This window comes from Calypte anna, chromosome 7 (assembly GCF_003957555.1).
Source record: "Calypte anna isolate BGI_N300 chromosome 7, bCalAnn1_v1.p, whole genome shotgun sequence".
Taxonomy (NCBI): domain Eukaryota; kingdom Metazoa; phylum Chordata; class Aves; order Apodiformes; family Trochilidae; genus Calypte; species Calypte anna.
This window is the reverse complement of record NC_044253.1, coordinates 35,920,141-35,938,704: the sequence shown is the minus strand read 5'-3', so window position 1 is coordinate 35,938,704 and position 18,564 is coordinate 35,920,141. Positions and strand designations below refer to the sequence as shown.

Below are 18,564 nucleotides of genomic sequence, written 5' to 3'. Positions count from 1 at the left end.
CTTAGGAGAAAAATAAAAAACTTGACTTTAAGCACAAGCTCAGTGCCTTTGAAACTGGCAGGTTTTCTCTGCTCCCACAAGATCAGGATTTTATCCCATGGAGCTATGTTTAGCCTTCATTTTGTTAAGCCCTAGAAAACATTTTGAGATTTCATGTACACATTTTGCTACTTGAAACTCTTTCTACAAGCTGATGAGCACCCAGCAAATTAGTTTTTGCTTTAGGCATTTGGAAAAAAAAAAAAAAAGAAGCAACAAAATATTGCCACATGCTCAAGGGAAGAAACTGAAAGAACAAATAAATGTGGTTCCTCTGGAAAGCTGAGTTTTGTAGTTGCATTCCAACAGCCAGGCAGTAGAATTATTTCACTTAATTAAAGCATCAAATGTTACCTGCTCAAAGCCCCCTTGCATTGGTTTAACATCCAACTGCTCATCAGAATTATCAATATCAGAGAAAACTGATTTGTCTGCAAAGAACTTGCAAACTAAAAAATAAATTCAAGTAACGTGTGAGAACTCCTTTGTTTAAACACTTCAAGTAAGAATGGGTAGCATTTAAAGGGGCATTTTATAACTAAAAAGCCAGGAAAAATACCATAAAAACATTGTGTAAAAGGAAACAGAGGAGCTGGTAAAGCCTGACAACTCTGTTATTGGAAAACAGAAAACATTTTACTGAGGTATTTTTAATCTAAAAATATGTACTAAAATGGGGGGCATGTACTACTTTTCTTTAGGAGGAAGATGTCTTTTGGCAGTGTTGCCAAATGAGCAATGAGACATCACCATCTGACTTTGATCCTCTCTTAGAGCCAGTGGAGTTTTCTAAAAACTTTCTGCTCTGTTTGAAGGATCAGTTCTTTCCTCTTTTGGCACCCAAAAGACACTTGTTTTCATAGGTCACTTGCTTTACAAGAAGTCTGACATACACACAGATTAAAGTAGGCAACTGCTTATAAATCATGCAATTTATTAAGGAAACTGAATTCAGAGATAATTTTAAAAACCCACAAGAAAAGTTAAAGATACATTGTTCATAGCTACAGGCCTTCTTCCAGCATGGAAATTAACAACAAGAATTAAAATGCAAAAAAATAAAGAGCACTAGTTAAAAAATACCTACAAATCAAGATCTTGGGCTAAAAGTGTCATTTCCTCTTTTTCCCTAGCTCTCCCATGATTCTTCCAAGCCATGTAGATCTCCTCTTTGGCATGTGGAGACTTTTTAAGTCTTCAAACCAATCTTTCTTCTTCAGAACTGGCAACTTCTGAATACAAGAAAATAACCCTGAAAAGTAACAGGAACACACATAATTAATTTTCAGACAGCAAAGAGCAACTGAATACTCAGTTTCCCACATCTATGTTCCCTCAGTCTTTACCTGCTACTGGTTCCCATTTTATCAGCATTGCCCCCAAACCCTTGTGTTGGCAACAGCCAAATCCCCCCCATTTGCAAGTTGCCTTTTGGGGACCAGTGATGTTCCCCAGCATCAACCTTCAGCCTCTTCCCCTTGTAAGGAGCAGAGTCAAAGCACTCAAACCTGCTCAAGGTCTTGCTTCTCATCAATCTCCTTGCACTACTGTTATTTCCTTGAGAAGCTAGAAGGCACTTTCTTTGCAGTCATCTCCAAAAACCAGTAGTTTGCCTTTATGTCTTTTCATTTGTTACCTGAAAAAATGGTTCACACAGGGCCTGGGCCTTGACCAGACCTTCAATGTATAACACAGCAGCTTTTGCCCCCTTCCCCTCTCCCTCCTGCCCAATCAGGTCAGCAATTTGTGTCTGACCCTGGCAGCTGGGCCAGGGGCTGATCTGAGCCTCATTGCCTGCAGCTGGGAGGGAGGGAAGGGAATTGTCCACAGCTGAGTCCACTCTGAGTGGCTGAGTAGCAGGGGGGCATCTGGGTGAGGAGAAAAGAGGTAGAGAAGTTTTGTGTGTCTGCATTCTTCAAATGTGTATGTTGGGGAGGTGCTGCATGGCTTCTTGAGGAGAGGCTTCTTGCACTGCTGCTGCCCTTCAGAACTGTGAGTACAAAAGCTGGTGTTTTTTTTTTCCTTGTGGTTCTTAAGTCTTATTTTGTCTCATTATGAGTTGTTACAGCTATATGGGATCTAACTCCAGTGTTGTAATATTGGGAATGTTTTCATGAAACCTGCTTTTTCATAGTGTCTTGGGCCTTGTTAGGGGAAGGAGGAGACATGCTCAAGATACCTTGGCCAGCTCAACTGTACAGGATTCCTCCTGTTTGCTTAAAGATGGCAAACTCTTCTCTGTTGGCTGTCTAGGAAAGTTGAAAAGCTGCTAAGTTGAGTAGGATGTGAGCTGTTTGTCAGGTAACCTGTATACAGTTGTTCTGATTTGGTCACGTTTGGTATGGGTTGTGTAGAGTTTGAAGAGTGTGCTCAGACCTGTCAGTAACCAGAGCCAGGAGCCTGGCAGGACTGGGTCAGTTCAGAAAGCAATGTTTGATCCCCTAAGTCTGGACCTGGGCTACTTCTGTCACTGTCTTGATGTACACTCAGGCAGGCTTTTTTCCAAGGAGAGCAAAGCACGGGGAAGTGTTTCTGAGGTGGGATGGAGTAGTTCTGTTTGGTACTACTGAGAAGCTCTACCAAGAACTTCACGAGGTGTTTTGGCTTGGAGGGATTTTCTGAGTTGGTTTTTTAGAAAATATCAGTTCCTGATGCTCAGTTTTCACAATGACCTGAGGGGATTTATTCTTTAGTTCTGAAATCTGACACATTCACATCAGCATTTTTGTGCTAAGCTCAGAGCTGTCTTGGTTTTCCGATTTAGTGATGTGTTTAAGGAACTACAGAGAATAGAGCTCAGGGATTGCTCCTGAATTATGATGGTTGTATTCAAAGAAGAAAATATTAAAAAATTGAAATTGTGAATAGATAAGAGGAACAAGACTAAAAACTTCAGTAGGGTGCAATAAAGATGTTATCAACAGTTGCAAAAGCAGCACTATAAAGCAAGAAAACCTTGCTTTATTGTTTGACTTCTAGAACAAGGCTACTTAGAGCTGTTCAGACCTGTGCACATAGACTTGGAGTAAAGTACATGAGGTCATTCAAATGCTGCTAGCACAGCTCTTGGGTGTAAGAAAAAAGGCTTGTACAGCTCCACACATAAGTGGTAATTCTGTTCCTCGTGATTTGCTGGGGTGTGATTTCTATCTGCAATTACCAATTGATTTCTGCTTTCCCTGACTAAAAGGGCAGCAGGGCCAAGGGTTACAAAGATCAAACCAGCTGGCTTTGTCAAGAAACTGGGAGACTTGGATCAGAGGTGAGATAGCTCACCCCAAAAACAAAATTTAGGCTGTCACTGCTATAACCTGCTTGTTAGTCACTGATGTTAATCAGCTATCCAAAGAAAAGAGATTAACTGCTTACAATTCACAAAACAAAGAGGTGGAAAAATAGAGCAGAGGGAGAATCCTTCTTTGCTGTAAAGAGTGACTACTTAGTGTAGTGTCTTAAAAGCTCTCTGTGTGGGAGTGAACAAAAGTCATCATTAATCACAAAACCCATCATTTGATCCTTCTAAATACATCAGACTGTTACTCTTAATCTCGACTGGAACAAAAGCTCTTTGCTTAGGAAGATCACAGTGTGATACAGATGTGGAGAGCCAGAAGTAAACAAAGGGCTAAGGAGGAATTTAGACAGTGACATTCGAAGCTGCAGTGCTGAAAACAAAAATTAATCTGGTGCTTTATCCTGGTGGGCATCTCAGTTCTGATAGTCCAACTGCTTCATGTGTCTCAAGCTGCATTCTGTGTGGCAGAATGACCCAAAAGTGCATCATTCTGCTCAGGAATGAGCACCTTGCTGCCCTTGTGATGCCTAAGGCCACTAGAGGAGGGTTCTGTGCTGCCTGCCATCAGTGTATCTCAACACAGCACAGATCTTAGAGCTGTGTGATAGCTCCAGTCCTTTGGGGAGCAGAGCAGGAGCCACTCCTTGCTTTTAAACTGCAGATAGTGATTTTTTTGGCTCAGAGTTCAGAAGCCTGTCTCTGCCTATGGGAACTGTTCTGCAGTCTGAGGGAGCAATTCAAACACTGCTCTTTTCTTTGAGCTTCTGTAGGTAATGGGGGTAAGGACCTCTCAGTCCTTCCTATCTCAAATTCTGGCTTTCAATACACAAAACATTTTAAGGTTTCTGGTCAAGAGACGGACTGTCCAGTGGTGGAGGGTGTTCTGGGGTGGAAGAATCCCGAGTTTGAGTCCCTTTTTTAGAGATATTCTAATAGGTGGCTGCCCAGAGTGGTTCTTTATTCTTCTCCCAGATATCTTCCTTACTATGACACTGATCTAGGAATTGGAGTGAAGGGTCTAAGTCCATGCAAGTGGAAAGGCAGTTCTGCCTTCTCCCTGTGACACCCTAAGTGCTACACTGTTGGTGAGGGCAGCAGCACCTCTACCCCTCCCTCAAATTAGAGCACCAGCCCCTTTCTGAAAGGGGATATTCCCAAGGGCAAGATGCACCTCTTGGCAGAAGGATCAGACCTGAAGCCTTGGAAGGGAGTGAGATGTAGGAAAAGTCATGCTATATCTTCCTGCTGGGAATGGGGAGGCTAAGTGACCTGAAAGCCTGCATGCATCCCAGTCCTAGGTCTCCTTTCAGTGGCAAAGTTCTTGGCCTCTGTTTTCCAGAGGCAAAGTTAACCAGTATGGAGATAGGAGATACCTAGTGGTTGATATTAGATGGCAAGTTAATGTATCCTTACTCTGCTGCTACAAGATGGGCCTTCTCCCCAGCAGCACCATGGGATGTGCCTCTGGGGTGACCCACCTTCAAATGAGGAATTCAGAACTAGCCTGTCCATGGCACAATTTTAGTAAAAGTGCTGGTGTGGCACAATGTTTTTTATGTTGAATTGCTGAGCCACCTTCTTTCTTTGAATCCTCCTATATTTCACTTTCTATTGCCCCCTTCCCCCACAAACTGAAACTTTAAAGCTCTCAGAGTTGAGGTTATTTGTAAGTCAATATTTTACTGAGATCATCTTAAACATAAACATAACTCTGTAATGTATCAGGGAGGGTATATGGGGGGTGACTGTGCAGCACTGTCCTGTTTCTGTACTTTGAGCATGTCAGGCAACACACCTGCACCTCTTCTTTCCTGCTGGACTAGTTATTGCCCACAAGATGTGTATTAAAGGAGTAGTAACCTTGTTTTTTCCCTGTGACCTGAGAAGGTAGAGCAGTGATCTTCTGTCCAGCTTCTGCTAGCTGCCTCCTCCCTAGGCCATGGGTTCTGGAGAGCACACAGTCCACATAGATATCCCAGAAGAGCTGAGCCAGGTCCCAGAACAGAGCCCCGTGTTTCAAGTTCCCTGAAGATTTCAGGAAGATCATGAAGTCCCAAAAGCCAGTGACAGAGTCGGAAATGCGAGGCTTCCTCATCTCCAGTAAGACAGCTGAGGAGGATTCCCAGCACTGGGGGTCTGCTCTCCCCAGAGCCAGTGGGTCAATTTGGCTGTGGCAGAGGGAAGGGGTGATGCAGAATGCTCCCAGGATGAGCAGAGAGCAAGTCAGTCTCATGCTGCAGGGTGTTCTCTGTCTGCTCCCCAGGTCCATTCTGACACTGAAATGCAACAAAAAACAAAGAAGCTGAAAAACTTCTCACTGTTAGGTGCATAAATGAAGCCCTGGTACCTTATATTGCACAGAAGGCAGTTCACATGTTGATAGTTGTTTATCTCTGTATGCTTTTCTGCATGTATGAATTTAAGTCCTGGTGGAGTTGCATTGCTCTCTGCAGCAGAAGCATGTGTTAAAATTTGTTAATCATCCTCAAATCCATATGATAAACTCTCTTATGTGGAACTGCTTAAAGTTTTTGTCCTTTCTTGGTTTACAGATCCCTAACTTTTTTTCAGTGAAAATCCATTCCTTTATACAGGGAATATAACTTAGCCTTTAGGCAGTCTTGCTTTCCTCAAAATTTTATGTGCCCTGGAAAAGAATCTGCAGACTCACAGGGATCTGAGTGGACAGCAGGTGGAAAAACTGGATGTTGGAAGTGTGTTCTGCTAAAAATGCAGAACATATCTGAAAACAGTGTTTAGCAAAGCTGCAGCACATCAGCTGTATTGCACAGCACATGTACATGCAGATACATGTATGAAAGTACAGACACTGCAGATCACTAACAATTCCTATGTTAAAACTGACATTTGCAAAGCAGCAGCTACAGGTGGAGAAATCCTGAGAATGGCAACCTTTTAGGGACAGAAAGGCCCATCTGTCTCCATCAGATTTCATTTCTAGGACATGCTTCTACTGTGCATTTTCTAACATTTCTAGTATTACATTTCTGATGCACATTTCTAATGTGTAACAGGTTTAGGGGTTGGCTTTAGTGTGGGCAAACAATTCTGTTTCAAGCATGTGTGATTTGTTGAGTGTCCATGCTTTTTTTTTTTTTGGTTGTTGGAGGGTGTTAAGGGGGAGAAGCTACCTTTCTTAATGATTTCTACTTAATAGCCATATGGTGTTTCATGTAGAAAGCCTCTTCCATGAGTGATCATCAAGATCATAAGCAAATGTTTCTCTTCTGGGTGAAGAAAAACGTTGAAGGCAGAGTAAGTGTGTGCAGATGAATTGTGTGTGAAAGGCACCCCGGGCACAGCCAGTGTGCAAGACCAGGGCAGGTTAGATTGCTTTGTGTAACATGAGTCATTGTAGAGCTAAAGGACTTCTCAGAGATCACAGTCCTGCCAGTGATATTGCCACCTACTCCCTCTCTGGCTATCTGGTCAAGTTTTAGGAACATTTTGGAGGCATTCAGACATAACTCTCCAACTGCCTTCCAGCAGTCACTTTTACAGTGGTGGTAGTGATGGGGTTGCCTAATGCTGCTACCAAGATCTCCAGAAGCAGTGTTCTTCTGTACCCCGCTGCACAAGGCAGGGTTTGATTGCTTTCTCTGCAGCAAAACCAAAGTCACTGCCCCATTCCTGTCTGTGCATCAGAGCCTTTCCACGGGGCAGCAGGCACCTTTGCAACCTGTCTGCTTACCAAGACTGTTTCAAGGGACATAATTAACTTTATCAAGCTTCTACAGTATCAGTTATGACCTGAGGGGAAAAAAACAATGAAAAACCCACCCCTACAGCAGTAATACTAAGATTGGCTTTTAAGGATGGTTCTGTCACTTGGATGGGAGCTCTCTGGGGTGCACTGGTTAACAATAAAACCTGTTGCTTGCATTCTCTGCCCCACAGCCCTTTTGGACACTTTCTGAGTTATAAAGCTGGGTAAGAGAAGAGCAAGGGTTCTGGGTTGGTCAGCAAAGGGACTGCCCTGGGCAGGACATCTAAGACCACTTAGTCCTTATGGTTTGCTCAAACTCGGGCAGCATTTTGCTGCTGCTCTTCTACAAGGTTCAGAACTTTGAATTTTTCTAGCTGGCTGAGAGCTGAGGAGATGCTCAGGAAAAGCATCTTACCTGTGCCCCTGATGAGCATTTCCGTGTAATTACCCCCCTCACCTTCCAATCTTCAGGTCTTTCTGTCCAAAACCTGAAACTGGGGTGTGTGTGGTGAACGTTTCCATGTAATTCCCTCCCCTCGCCCTCCAATCTTCAGGGCTTTTTGTCCAGAAAGCGGAGTTTGTGTGTGTGTTATGTGTGTGCTATTGACATCTTCTACCTCTGGCTGCCTCCACCACCCCTTTCTCGCAGTTTAACCCCGCCATTCCCTTCCCCATCTCAGTAACAACAATGAAAAAAGTTACTTATCTGCTCGGGGATGCCTTGCTGGGAGCTCCCTGCCCGTCACCCCGGTCCCTTCGCTCCGTGCCGAGCTCGGGACGCGCCCCGCGCCCGCCGGCAGCCGCCTCCCCCCCGCGCGCCCTTCCCGCCCTTTCGCCTTTACCTCAGCGCTGCGGAGGGACCGGACGGGACGGACGAGGCAGGGCTGGCCGGTTCGGGACGGGCAGGGCTCTCTCCGTCGCCGCTCCTCCGCTCCTTAAGAAGCCGTAGCGGGCAGTCCCGATTAGTTTTTACGTCAGGGCTCAGGGAGAAGCAGCCCCCACCCCCGGGGACCGGCCGCCCGCTCCCGGGCACTCGGCGCTGCCTCCTGCCCTTGGCCGAGCTGCCCCCTCATGCCGCGCTGCGCTGCTCGGGGGCCAAACCTCCCACCCCAGAGCCCAGAGGGAGTTGGTGTGGCACGGCTGGAGCTGCTGGATGGGCTGGGATTCCATGGGCCCATCCAGCAGCAGGCACGACTCTCCCGGGAGTTGAAGAAAGGCAGTGAAGGCTTCAGCTCAGCTCAGCTCACACAACTTGAGGTAAAGGAGAGCTGCCTTGGGCGGCTGCACCCTCTTCAAAACCTGGGGGCCCTGGCTGCATCTTCCTGCAGGGAAAAAATATAATTATGTGGACTATTATTGTTGAGTTTCCTTTCAAAGGTTCTTGGCTGCAACCCCTTCCCCACTGCCAGCCCCTCAGGACCTCAGCAGGCAGTGGGGGAATGGGCCGAGATGGTAGTGCTGTGGAAGGGCTCTCTGGACCAGTGTCGGGCATTATTACTTTTTTAACAGTAGCTATTTGCAGGAATCGGGAGGGTGTGACCATTCTTCTATCCATAACTCCATGTAGTCTAGGGGACAAATCATGTAGTGTGCTGCTGACTGTCTGAAGCACCAGCCCATGGATCTTTGCATTTTTCTGTGCCTCAGTCCGTGTAAACAGATGAGTGTGTTCCTTTCCTAACCATGATCTTGCCATGTGTCTGTGACCATAAACACTGTCCTCCAGATGCTTTATTTCCTTCTCTCAGTGAGCGATCCATGTCAAAGTCTACTTGTGTAAGGAGTGTTACTTTTTAACAGTAGCAAATAGAATTTTTGTGGGTGAGAGAGCATTTGTCTAGGACCAATACAGATAACTACTTTTTAATGTACAAATATTCCATTTATTTCTCGGGAGGTGTGGGGTTGGAGTGGTTGGAATGGTCAGCAACTGCTGAAGCAAACTTCAGGAGGAACTGAAGAGTGTAATGGCTTGGGAAAGCCTTGTCATGGCAAGGGGAAGCCTCTCATTGCATGTAGGGTCTCCAACATTTCTTCCCTGTGCTATCAATAATCTTTCTTTCATTGCCCTGCCTGATGTATTCCTTTGGCAGCCAATGATCACATCTTCAGTGTCTCTGCATGTCTTACAAATTTAATTCCGATGGGTCATATCCAGAGTCATTTGCAAAGGGGGAATTTTATCAAGAAAAGTTGATTCTTTAACTCAGACACAGGAGAGAGATTTCCAGTCTTGTAATGCTACAAAAATCATGTTATTTCTTGCAGGAAAATAAAAGCAAATATTAAAATTACCAGACTGAAGGGACAGGGGATGGGAAGAGAGAAAAGTAGGAGGCTGTATCATTGGTATTTGTATTTTAATACAGTAAAGGCACAAAAACCTGTGTCGTTTCCATCCTTTATGTGCTCCCTGCAAACCCTTCAATGTGGGTTAACCTTAATGGTTATGGTTTAAGGTTACTTGAACTAAATAAGCATTAACAAACAAAATAATATATATGCAATCATTTTGAACAAAAGTTACTGAGAGACAGCAGTGTGCGAAGGTGGGATCTAACTCCCACTTATTCCTTGGCAAATTCTCTTTTAAGCAGGAAATTAAATTGTGCTTAAAGTTGAGAACACAGCTTGAGTTATAAGCAGGTGTTCGTGGTACTTGTGTGAAACACCATTGGGTTTTGCCCATTGCTCCTAACTGGTAATTGCTTGTCTGCTCAGGGAAATGTATGCACCGACCTTCAGTGACAGCTGGTGCTAAAGAAAACCAGGACAAAGCCCATCTAATTTTTTATGGGATTTCTAGTTCTTAATCTATTGATAAATGTGAGGCCGTTATTTGTGTGAATTGAGATCTGGCTTTATTAAAGAAGCAAGTTTTCTACCTCTCCTTATCGAGTATCTGTCAGATACGAGTAATTCTGTCACTGGAGGTGTATTTGGAGTGCTTTCCCCAAGAGTAAATTCAGGTGGCATTAAGTTTCAAGTGGGTTAATCACTGATCTAAATTAACTTGTGAAAGAGGTAACATTTTTTGTGGCAATTGAATGTAACATAACCTTTGAAAAGATATTTGGAGCAAGTATTTTACAAGTGCAAACTAAGCAGTGTTGGTTAGAAAATTAAGATATATTTTTGAAAATGTAATCTGGTGGTATGTGACACCGAGTGCAAATTACCTCTGTAGAGAATGTGACTGTGAACCTCTTATATTTCTGTCTAGACTGAAAAATGATAAGAAAATCACACACTTTAGCTGTTCAATATAGCACACAAACCTTTAACTGTTCATCTCCTGTGGGGAGGTTGTCTCCTTTTAACCAATCGTTGCAGTTTTTAGAGAACTTTTGATTTAATTTTTAATGGCATCCTTGCCAACATCCTTTCTTTCCTCTGCAGTTCTGAGTGTAGGTATGCCTAAAGAGCAGCATATTTAATGAAGAATTAGTATTTTATTGGTTTCCTTCATGCAGGGTTGTTGTAAATGTCATAAAGGCCAACAAGCTCTGCCTAAAATCAGAGCTCCCTAGGATAGGTGCTAAGTAAGAGGCTTTGAGTAAGACAGTTCCTCTCCTAGAGATCTTGCATCTGAAATTAAAAACACCCAACCAAATCAGAGAAGGGAAACTGGAGCAAAATATAATGGGACTTGATCCCTTTACCTACCTGTCCAGCTCTGATCCAGCAGCATGCTGTCAGGATCCTGCTGTGTAAGGGAATTGTTTATTTCTGCCTGTGAATGAGGCAGTTTTCTGTCTTCTTGTTAAACAAAGGAGAACTTGAAATCTTTTTAATTTTCTGAAGCTTTTCAGCGAATCCTGGAGGGCACTATAACTTGTCTGGTTTCTTGGAACTGCTTTCTCATTACACAGAAATCCTGGTCAAGCATCCATTGTCTGTGAACTATGGTATTGTTCACAATATCTGTGAGAGTAATTTCATAATGGAGCAAGTCTTGCCGTAGGTCTGGGGAGGAAATGGCAGGTCAGAATATGTCAAATGTTTTTTTTGTGTGTATATATATATAAACATATGGATGGAGTACAGAGGCTTAGATTGTGGTCCTCGGATTTTAAAAGTAACTTGAGCCTCTCTTTGAAAGCACAGAGACTGCTTAATGTGACTCAGAGCACTGTTAAAGCAAGTTCTGGACAGCCGTCCCCTAATTATGTAGTTATTGGTGTGTTTTTGAGCAAACTAGGCTGCTATAAACCGTGTTTTGGGAAGAGGTCCTTGTTAGGAATATAACCATCTCTTTTAGTGAGCTGAAGAGATGAGTGGAAGCAAGCTTGGTATGACTGCACTAAAACTTATATTCAGGCTTTGCCAAACTGATGTGCTAAGGACAGCTATAGCTTTAATTGGCCATAATGCTGCTGCTCTGCACAATGACCACTGGAAAGCAGGGTGGGTGCTGTGCCAGCAGGATCTGGGCTCTTCCTTCTGCTGGGCAGCAGAAGGTGCTGTACTTTTGGGGTAAATCAGTTCAGTTTTCTGGAATACTTAATGCTTCTTTCTGGGAACAATAAAGTTTTCATGTACTGGTTAGGAGTGTTTCACTGTTGTGTGCATCCAGAGCATCCCAGTGAAGAGTCCCCTCTAAACAGGAGATACACTGCAGATATCTGCCCACAGACCCAATCTATGGCAAGCTGGGGGTCTGTTGGGAGACTGAGCCATTAGCTAGGTCAGTGCTGAGAGCAGCAGCTTTGCCACCCTCAGGTTGTGTGATGGGTGCTGGGCAAAGCATGTAAGCAGGTAAAAAAAAACCATTAATAGTTCCTTCATGCTTTGCGCTGCCAGCTGTGGTGGGGTAATTCGGGTAATTCTTCTGTCTGTACAATGCCACATTAAAACCTGGCCTGTTCCACTCTTAGTGGTGGAGATGAGGGGGTGTCCTGTGACTTAGCACAAACCCAAGCTCTTTTAAAAGAAAATGTTAACAGGCACGAATAGACCAGAGCATTCTGAATTCTTCTATCTTCAGCAGTTTGTGGTTGCTTAGAAATAATAGATACAAAGTGGATGTCAGTGCTGGTCTGAGGTGGAGTCCTTGCACTTACCTAGCAGCTGTAATTCCTCCTGTGTTACACACTTCACCTAAACACGTTACTCAACAGGCTGATGAAAATGTGAAGATGCCTGACTGTGCTTGCTGAGTTCTGAGCAATAGACCCCTGAACTGAGACAGTGACATGCAGCTTCAGGTTAATGTTTTTAATGACCTTTTGCTTTCAATAGTATTGGTTTGAGCATCATTCCTGCTACAATTCCTAGTTATTTAACTTCTTTCTTGAAGCTTTCTGAGAGCTCTTCTGCATTTCTGATGGATGGTTCACATGAAAGTGATATTTCAGGATCTGTGGGTAGGAATCTGTAGTAAGTAGATTTAGAACAAAAGAGGGGGCTTGGGGTTTGTGCAGCATGACTTGCTGTTGTTAGTTTTGTTCTTAAAAGTGCCTTAGCAAGATCACTCTTCAGTATTTCATGTGAAAGTTTTCAAAAACACTTTTAAGAATTCTTCTTGTAAAATCAAATATATGCATCTTTCTATAGAGTGCTTTTGTATTTGTGTATTGCAGAAGGTTTAACTCCTTAAAAAGGAGTTTAAGCAAACTAATGTAACCAAACCCTTATAACTAATTTTATAAACAAACTGGTACAAGTTCATATTGAATTTACAGATCAATTCCATTCCAATGACAGGGATAAAAGTAGATGATAGATCCGTTAATGAGAGTGTTCCCTCACTTTGCAGTTCCCCATGAGAAACACACTTCCATACATAACCTAGGGAGATACTAAGGCAAAGGTGTGTTTCGTTTCCCTATCTGGAGCTGGAGAAAGCAAAAACATTTCAGTAGTTCTGTGCTAACTGTCACACATGCATTCACTTAGTTTTTCCAGTCTGGCTTTACTGCAGCTAGTCTCACACAGACAGGACAGGCTTTTAGGTACCTTCAGGACACCAAATCTCCATTCAGTTTCCACTGCAGTAAAGGTGGTGATATCTTGAACACAGAAATTAAATCAAATGGAAGAGAATAAATAAGGAAAAAATGACTGAAAATTAAAAACTACTCCATTCCATGTTCATGATGTTTTTAATACTCATCTTACTAAGATGCAGAACAAGGACTATTGAATTTCCATTCATTAGCAGCCAACAAGATATGAATGAGTATTAACTTCAAACAAAAACGGATATATAACATCAAGTTGTGCAATTAAAAAAAAGAATTACAAATCATTTTTAAAAGGAAGAGTAACAGTGGAAGCAATAATGAATATAAAACATGACTTGTTTAGGCTTACAACATAACTTCAAGTATTCTATGGCATTTCCTCAGACATTTGTCTTAAATTTGTTTGTGCAATACCCGTCTTTGCATAGTAAAGAAAAATTGGTTAAACTCCAGCCTTATCTAATCTGTTTCTCTTACCATGCACCTATGCAGCTGTTAGTTTGCCCAGCAGACTTCTCTGTTAGGGGGTTCAGGTTGTATCAGTGCGCTCATGCAGCAAACTGGCCCAAGCTATACAGTTACCACAGCTTGTCCAGATGAGAGAAATTGTGGAGCAAATGTAGAGGGGATGAAACGGAGGCAGTGGTGACCATCTCTTCTTTTGCTAACGCTGTGCAATGACCACATTAAAACTCAGTGCCTAAGGGGCTGCCCAGAGCACAGCAAAGGTGGGATGTAGCAGATCCACACCTGCCAAGCCCCGTTTGAACAAATGTGCATTGTAGTTGGGGACCACTGTGGTCCCAGTGTGAGTGTTGGGTGTGTGAGGTGATGTTTAAGTGTTGTTTGTGAAATGCTCCTCCAAGTGTTGTTACACGGGCAGTTTGTGTGTAGCCAGCTGAGTTTACTCATTTTCACTGTTGGTAGCCACTGGTGTTTCTGTTGTGGATTACACTTGCTTTGGAAGCAGAACTCTAACAAACTGGGGATTTTCTTCCCAAGCAAAGTACTTTCAGAGGATAGTAACACAGCTGCAAGTATTTTTGGTTTGCCATAGAAGTATTGTCACTAACTTCATTCTGCTTGATGCCAGGCTGGAATTTTTCAGAGTAAGATTTATAATATACATTAATGTAGACTACCTGTGTGCAGCACCTTTAGCTCATAATGTAGTGTTAATATGATTGTGTTAAAGCTGTTTAAAAACATCTAATAATAGCTGTCAACCAAAACAATACAGTGTACCTCTCTTGTGAAACTGTTGGACTGAACATTATCATAATAAGAAATATAATTTGAAACAAGATTTTGTAAGTCACAAGAAATCTGCAGCATTTTCTTAATGGTCTGGCTCCTAAAGCTAACTTGGGCCAGGGATTTCACAGATGGAGTAGGCAGTGTGTAACTGCACCTTTGTTGTTACCAATACCCAACTTTTAAATTAAATCCAATATTACAAACATTTTTAATTCTCATTATCAGATGCAGCAATGAAATTTTCAGGTTGGGAGCCAGACTGCACAGCTCTGTACTGAAGGCTGGTCCAAATTAGACATCTCAATTCACACTGTGATGCAACCAGCTGTCAGAAAGGGTCAAAGTATTAGTTTTGCATGGTACTTTGAAGAGTGGGATGCATCTGAGAGATCCAGGGAGGGAGTTAGAAACTGCAGTCACCTTTGCAATCTGATTTAGGTGAATCAGCAGAAGAAGGACAACTCATTTCCAGCTTTTAACATTTTATGAGTATTTTAAGGCTTCTTTAAGCTTTTATTTCATGGGATCCAGACAGGAAAAAAAATAGATATAACTTTAAAAAAAAAGGCACAAAAAAAGCAAAAAAAAAAAAAAAAAAAAAAAAGCTTGGCACTTCTGTGATTAGTTTGAGAGGGTGTCACTTATCTTACATTATACTATGAAATATCTGTATAACAGCCAAAAAAAGTAATCCAGACTTATAGTCAATACATAGATATGCATTTATACATTTTAATTGTTTTTGGTTTCAAGCATACAAACTTTAGATCACATCTGTTTGGTGTCAGAACTCCCTGCATCTGCATGCTATTATCTGCCTTTTTTGAGCAAGCCCAGAACATCTGCTGTACAACATGCTACAGAAAAAAAGGGGGAGCAAAAAAACCCAAAACCAAACCCAACATCAAAAATAGATTTACATAAAGAATAGAACCTTTTTATATGGAAATCCTTTTCTCTCATATATATATATTTATATATAATCTGTGAAAATGATACTTCAAAATCTTATTTCCATATTTACACTTCTTCCTTCTTTGAGGAATTGCATCCATCATTTGACAGCCCCCATACCCAAGAGACTCCTGGCCTCAGAGACGGAACCAAGGTGGACAGCAAGCTCCCAGAGCAGGAATTCTCAAGTCCAGCAGCAGAATGAGCTGCAGGGCTGGAAAACCTCTCAGAGCCTGGGAGCAGCTTCCCAGTGGTTTGTGTTTATCGGGCTGCAGATTCTGCTTGGGGTCAGCTTGCTAGCTTTGCTTGCTTGTATGTGAGCCATGCAGGTTACCCTTTCAAAATTAGCTCTTCATGCCACTGGAGTCTGATAAGAAAAAGGAAGTCATGCGAACTCAAGTGAAGTTAGAGTGCCAGCAGGCTGGGGAAAAAATCTTCTGCTATGTCGTCGTTTTGGAATAGTTCTCTTATTGCACTTGGTCTGTGTGTCTCCTTTGTTTGAGGGAAGAAAAAAACCCACCTGATTTTTGAAATGGTTTGTTTGTAGCACTCGTCAGTCAGTTTTAACCAGAGAAAGGTGAATGGAGGAAGTATTTCAAACTTATCTCCAAAAAGGAGAGTCTTCTCCCGCCTCAAATCCTAACATCTCAATGCTGTTTATGGTTACTGTTGCTCATGTCCTTCCTTACTGATACAGTTCCTCTGCAGTTACAGCAAAGACATCATACCCAAAACCCAGTAGTGCAAGAAGAAGCTTTTTGAATTGTGTTTCTTCAGATAGGGCCTTGTTGACTTGGATCGAACCTTCGTTTTTTGACATTTCTTCCAAGTTGCATCAAAAGGAGATGAAAAGAGAAAAATGCCATACATTAGTCAACAGATACAACAGGAACAAAGCCACTGTAAAAGGTCATAGTCAAGTAAAAGGCTCACACTGAGACAGTTTAAGAAGTAACTTTCCCAAGAGGTAACAACGTAAGGAATTTGGCTGCCCTATTTCTGTAGCATAATATCAAGTACTGATTTATGCAGCTTAAAGAACATGCTGGTGTGCCAAATTCAGTTATTTCTGTAGTGCTTCAAGTGGTGCTCTACATCTGTTGAAACTTTCAGGCCCCAAGGAACATGTGTGCACACCAGGCCAGGAAAGCACATGTGCACCTCGGGATGAGTCAGGAGCATGCCAACACTCAAGATCCATTTGAGTTCTGGGAACAAGTGCCTGGCTTTGGCTGTACCAGGACACCAGAATTTAGTTTGTGTGTTGCAGTGTGACAAAACTGCCTCTGTGAGCTCTTACTGTGCTATCGACCATAACTGCTGTGAGTCTTTAAGGTGCAAAAAGGTAGGCAAGACATGGTGCTCGGAGGAGACTGGACAGTGTTTGTTAATTGTGGGGTCAGAACAATTTCATGTTAGCAGCAGGTGGGAGATCCAGTCTCCTGCGATACTGATGTCCTGTGTCGAACAGCAAGACGTTAGGAAGCAACAACAAAAGTTGGGTGCAACCTCCCCAGTATCTGGCTTTATGTGGGGCATCAAGCAAGGGGCTCATGCATTTAGTTTAAACGTTGGGCATATGCACCACTACCGCCACCAAACTGACATGCAAAAAAATACAGAAAGAGGAATTTGTCAGTTCCCTAAAGCTACCTACCAGCCCCAGGATTTTATGTTTTTTGCACCCCTTCTAACTACTACCAATGCTGCAATACTTGTAAGTATACTACACACAGGGTTTGCCTGGGGGATTACAGACTAGTGGGTGTATGCAAAGGCAACCTCTTTTTTGAGAAGACTGCCAGAGACTGGTAGTTTTTGGGCATGTTTTGTCTCATTTTGTTTTTTCCTTGAATACCAGTACCTATGTTTTTGCAAGGTGAATGCTTAAGCATTGCTGGTTTCTGAAAGATCACTATAGTCACCTTTCAATCATTTGCCATCTACATTGTTGGTTTCTGAAAGATCACTATAGTCACCTTTCAATCATTTGCCATCTACATTGCTGGTTTCTGAAAGATCACTATAGTCACCTTTCAATCATTTGCCATCTAGGACTAATGCTATCTGTAGGACTAATTTGCCATCTGTACTAATGCTTCTTTGAATCAGACTGACTTTAACTTAGATATATCTGGGTAAATTAGAGATGGGCAAATCATTTGTTTCAGGTGAACTTGCAGAACTACATGGTAGGAAGAGTGAATATATTGTAACTTGGTTAAATGTGAGCTAAACCTGGTTTGTGTTCTGCCAGTCTCAATGGGGACAGGACACATCTGTGTCTCTCCCCCCCACCCCATCTTTAAATACTGTCTAGCATACTTGAGTTCAAACACTACAGATGAGCAATTAATTAGTCAGTCCCCTTAAAACAAATCATCAATGCACGTAAAGAAATCCAGGTGATGTAACCTCTCCTCCTACTCCAGGGAAAGTGCCACATTCCAGCTCCCTTGAAGAGGACGAGTTATTAAAACATACATACACTGAATCACATTCTATTACCTGAGCTTATTTTAATTAAATAAATGGACTGTATAATGCTTAGAACAAGGTGCACAGGGGAGATGCTATGCTAGCTTCGCAGTACAACTCCTCTAACAAAGCTCTTTTGACTTTTATCCTACCCAGTCTTTTCTAACTATCTCTCCAAACCATCTCTTTACTCATTTCCTAGTTTAATCCAGCAGAAATGCACACTTCAGGGAGTAAGACACTAACCAAGCCACTGCCTTTCTTCACTTAAGGTATTCTGCTGATGGTGCTGCATGAGAAACATGAAGAACTAAAAGAACATTTAATGTAAGAGCCTCAAATACTCTCTGAAACACAGACCAGTGGGGGAATACAGGACACGTGGAATGCATCAAGAAGAGCCTGCCCCATCTCTGCTGCCAGGGCAGCATATCACAGAGGTAGGCAGCCAGGGTTTACCCTGTTTTTGCTATCCCAATTCTCCTGACAAGCTTTTAACAGCTTCACCCCAAACTCAGTGTGTGTCAGGTCCTGGGTATGCAGTGCATCAGTGTGGGGTTCCTCTCACCATGCTGGGGCAGGGGCAGGAAAGTCCTCTGCAGAAGGATACCTAGGACCATGTTGCTTTCTTGTTTTGTGTGCAGGTTCCTAGAACATTAGCTTCTTTTTGCATTTAATGTTCTAATGCCCTCTTAAATATTGAGGGTCAGCCTTTCAGTCTATAATCCAACCAGAAAAAGTATCTCTACCAAAAGCAAAATTGTAGGTGATTCTGAATCAGAAAAAGCACACCATGCCACAGCACATCACTGCCTCAGTAACGTGGGCATCTTTAAAAAAAGGAAAAC

The 18,564-nt window shown here is 42.6% G+C and overlaps 1 protein-coding gene across 1 annotated transcript; it reads right to left on the bottom strand.

The window, feature by feature from the left end:
• Positions 1–1,151: 1,151 nt before the first annotated feature.
• On the bottom strand, positions 1,152–5,603 carry FAM237A (family with sequence similarity 237 member A). Its single transcript, XM_008495933.1, has 2 exons — positions 5,195–5,603; positions 1,152–1,291 (listed from the first exon to the last, which is right to left on the bottom strand). The coding sequence occupies exons 1-2, from the start codon at positions 5,601–5,603 to the stop codon at positions 1,152–1,154; spliced, it is 549 nt and encodes a 182-aa protein (XP_008494155.1).
• Between the last annotated feature and the right edge of the window lie 12,961 nt (positions 5,604–18,564).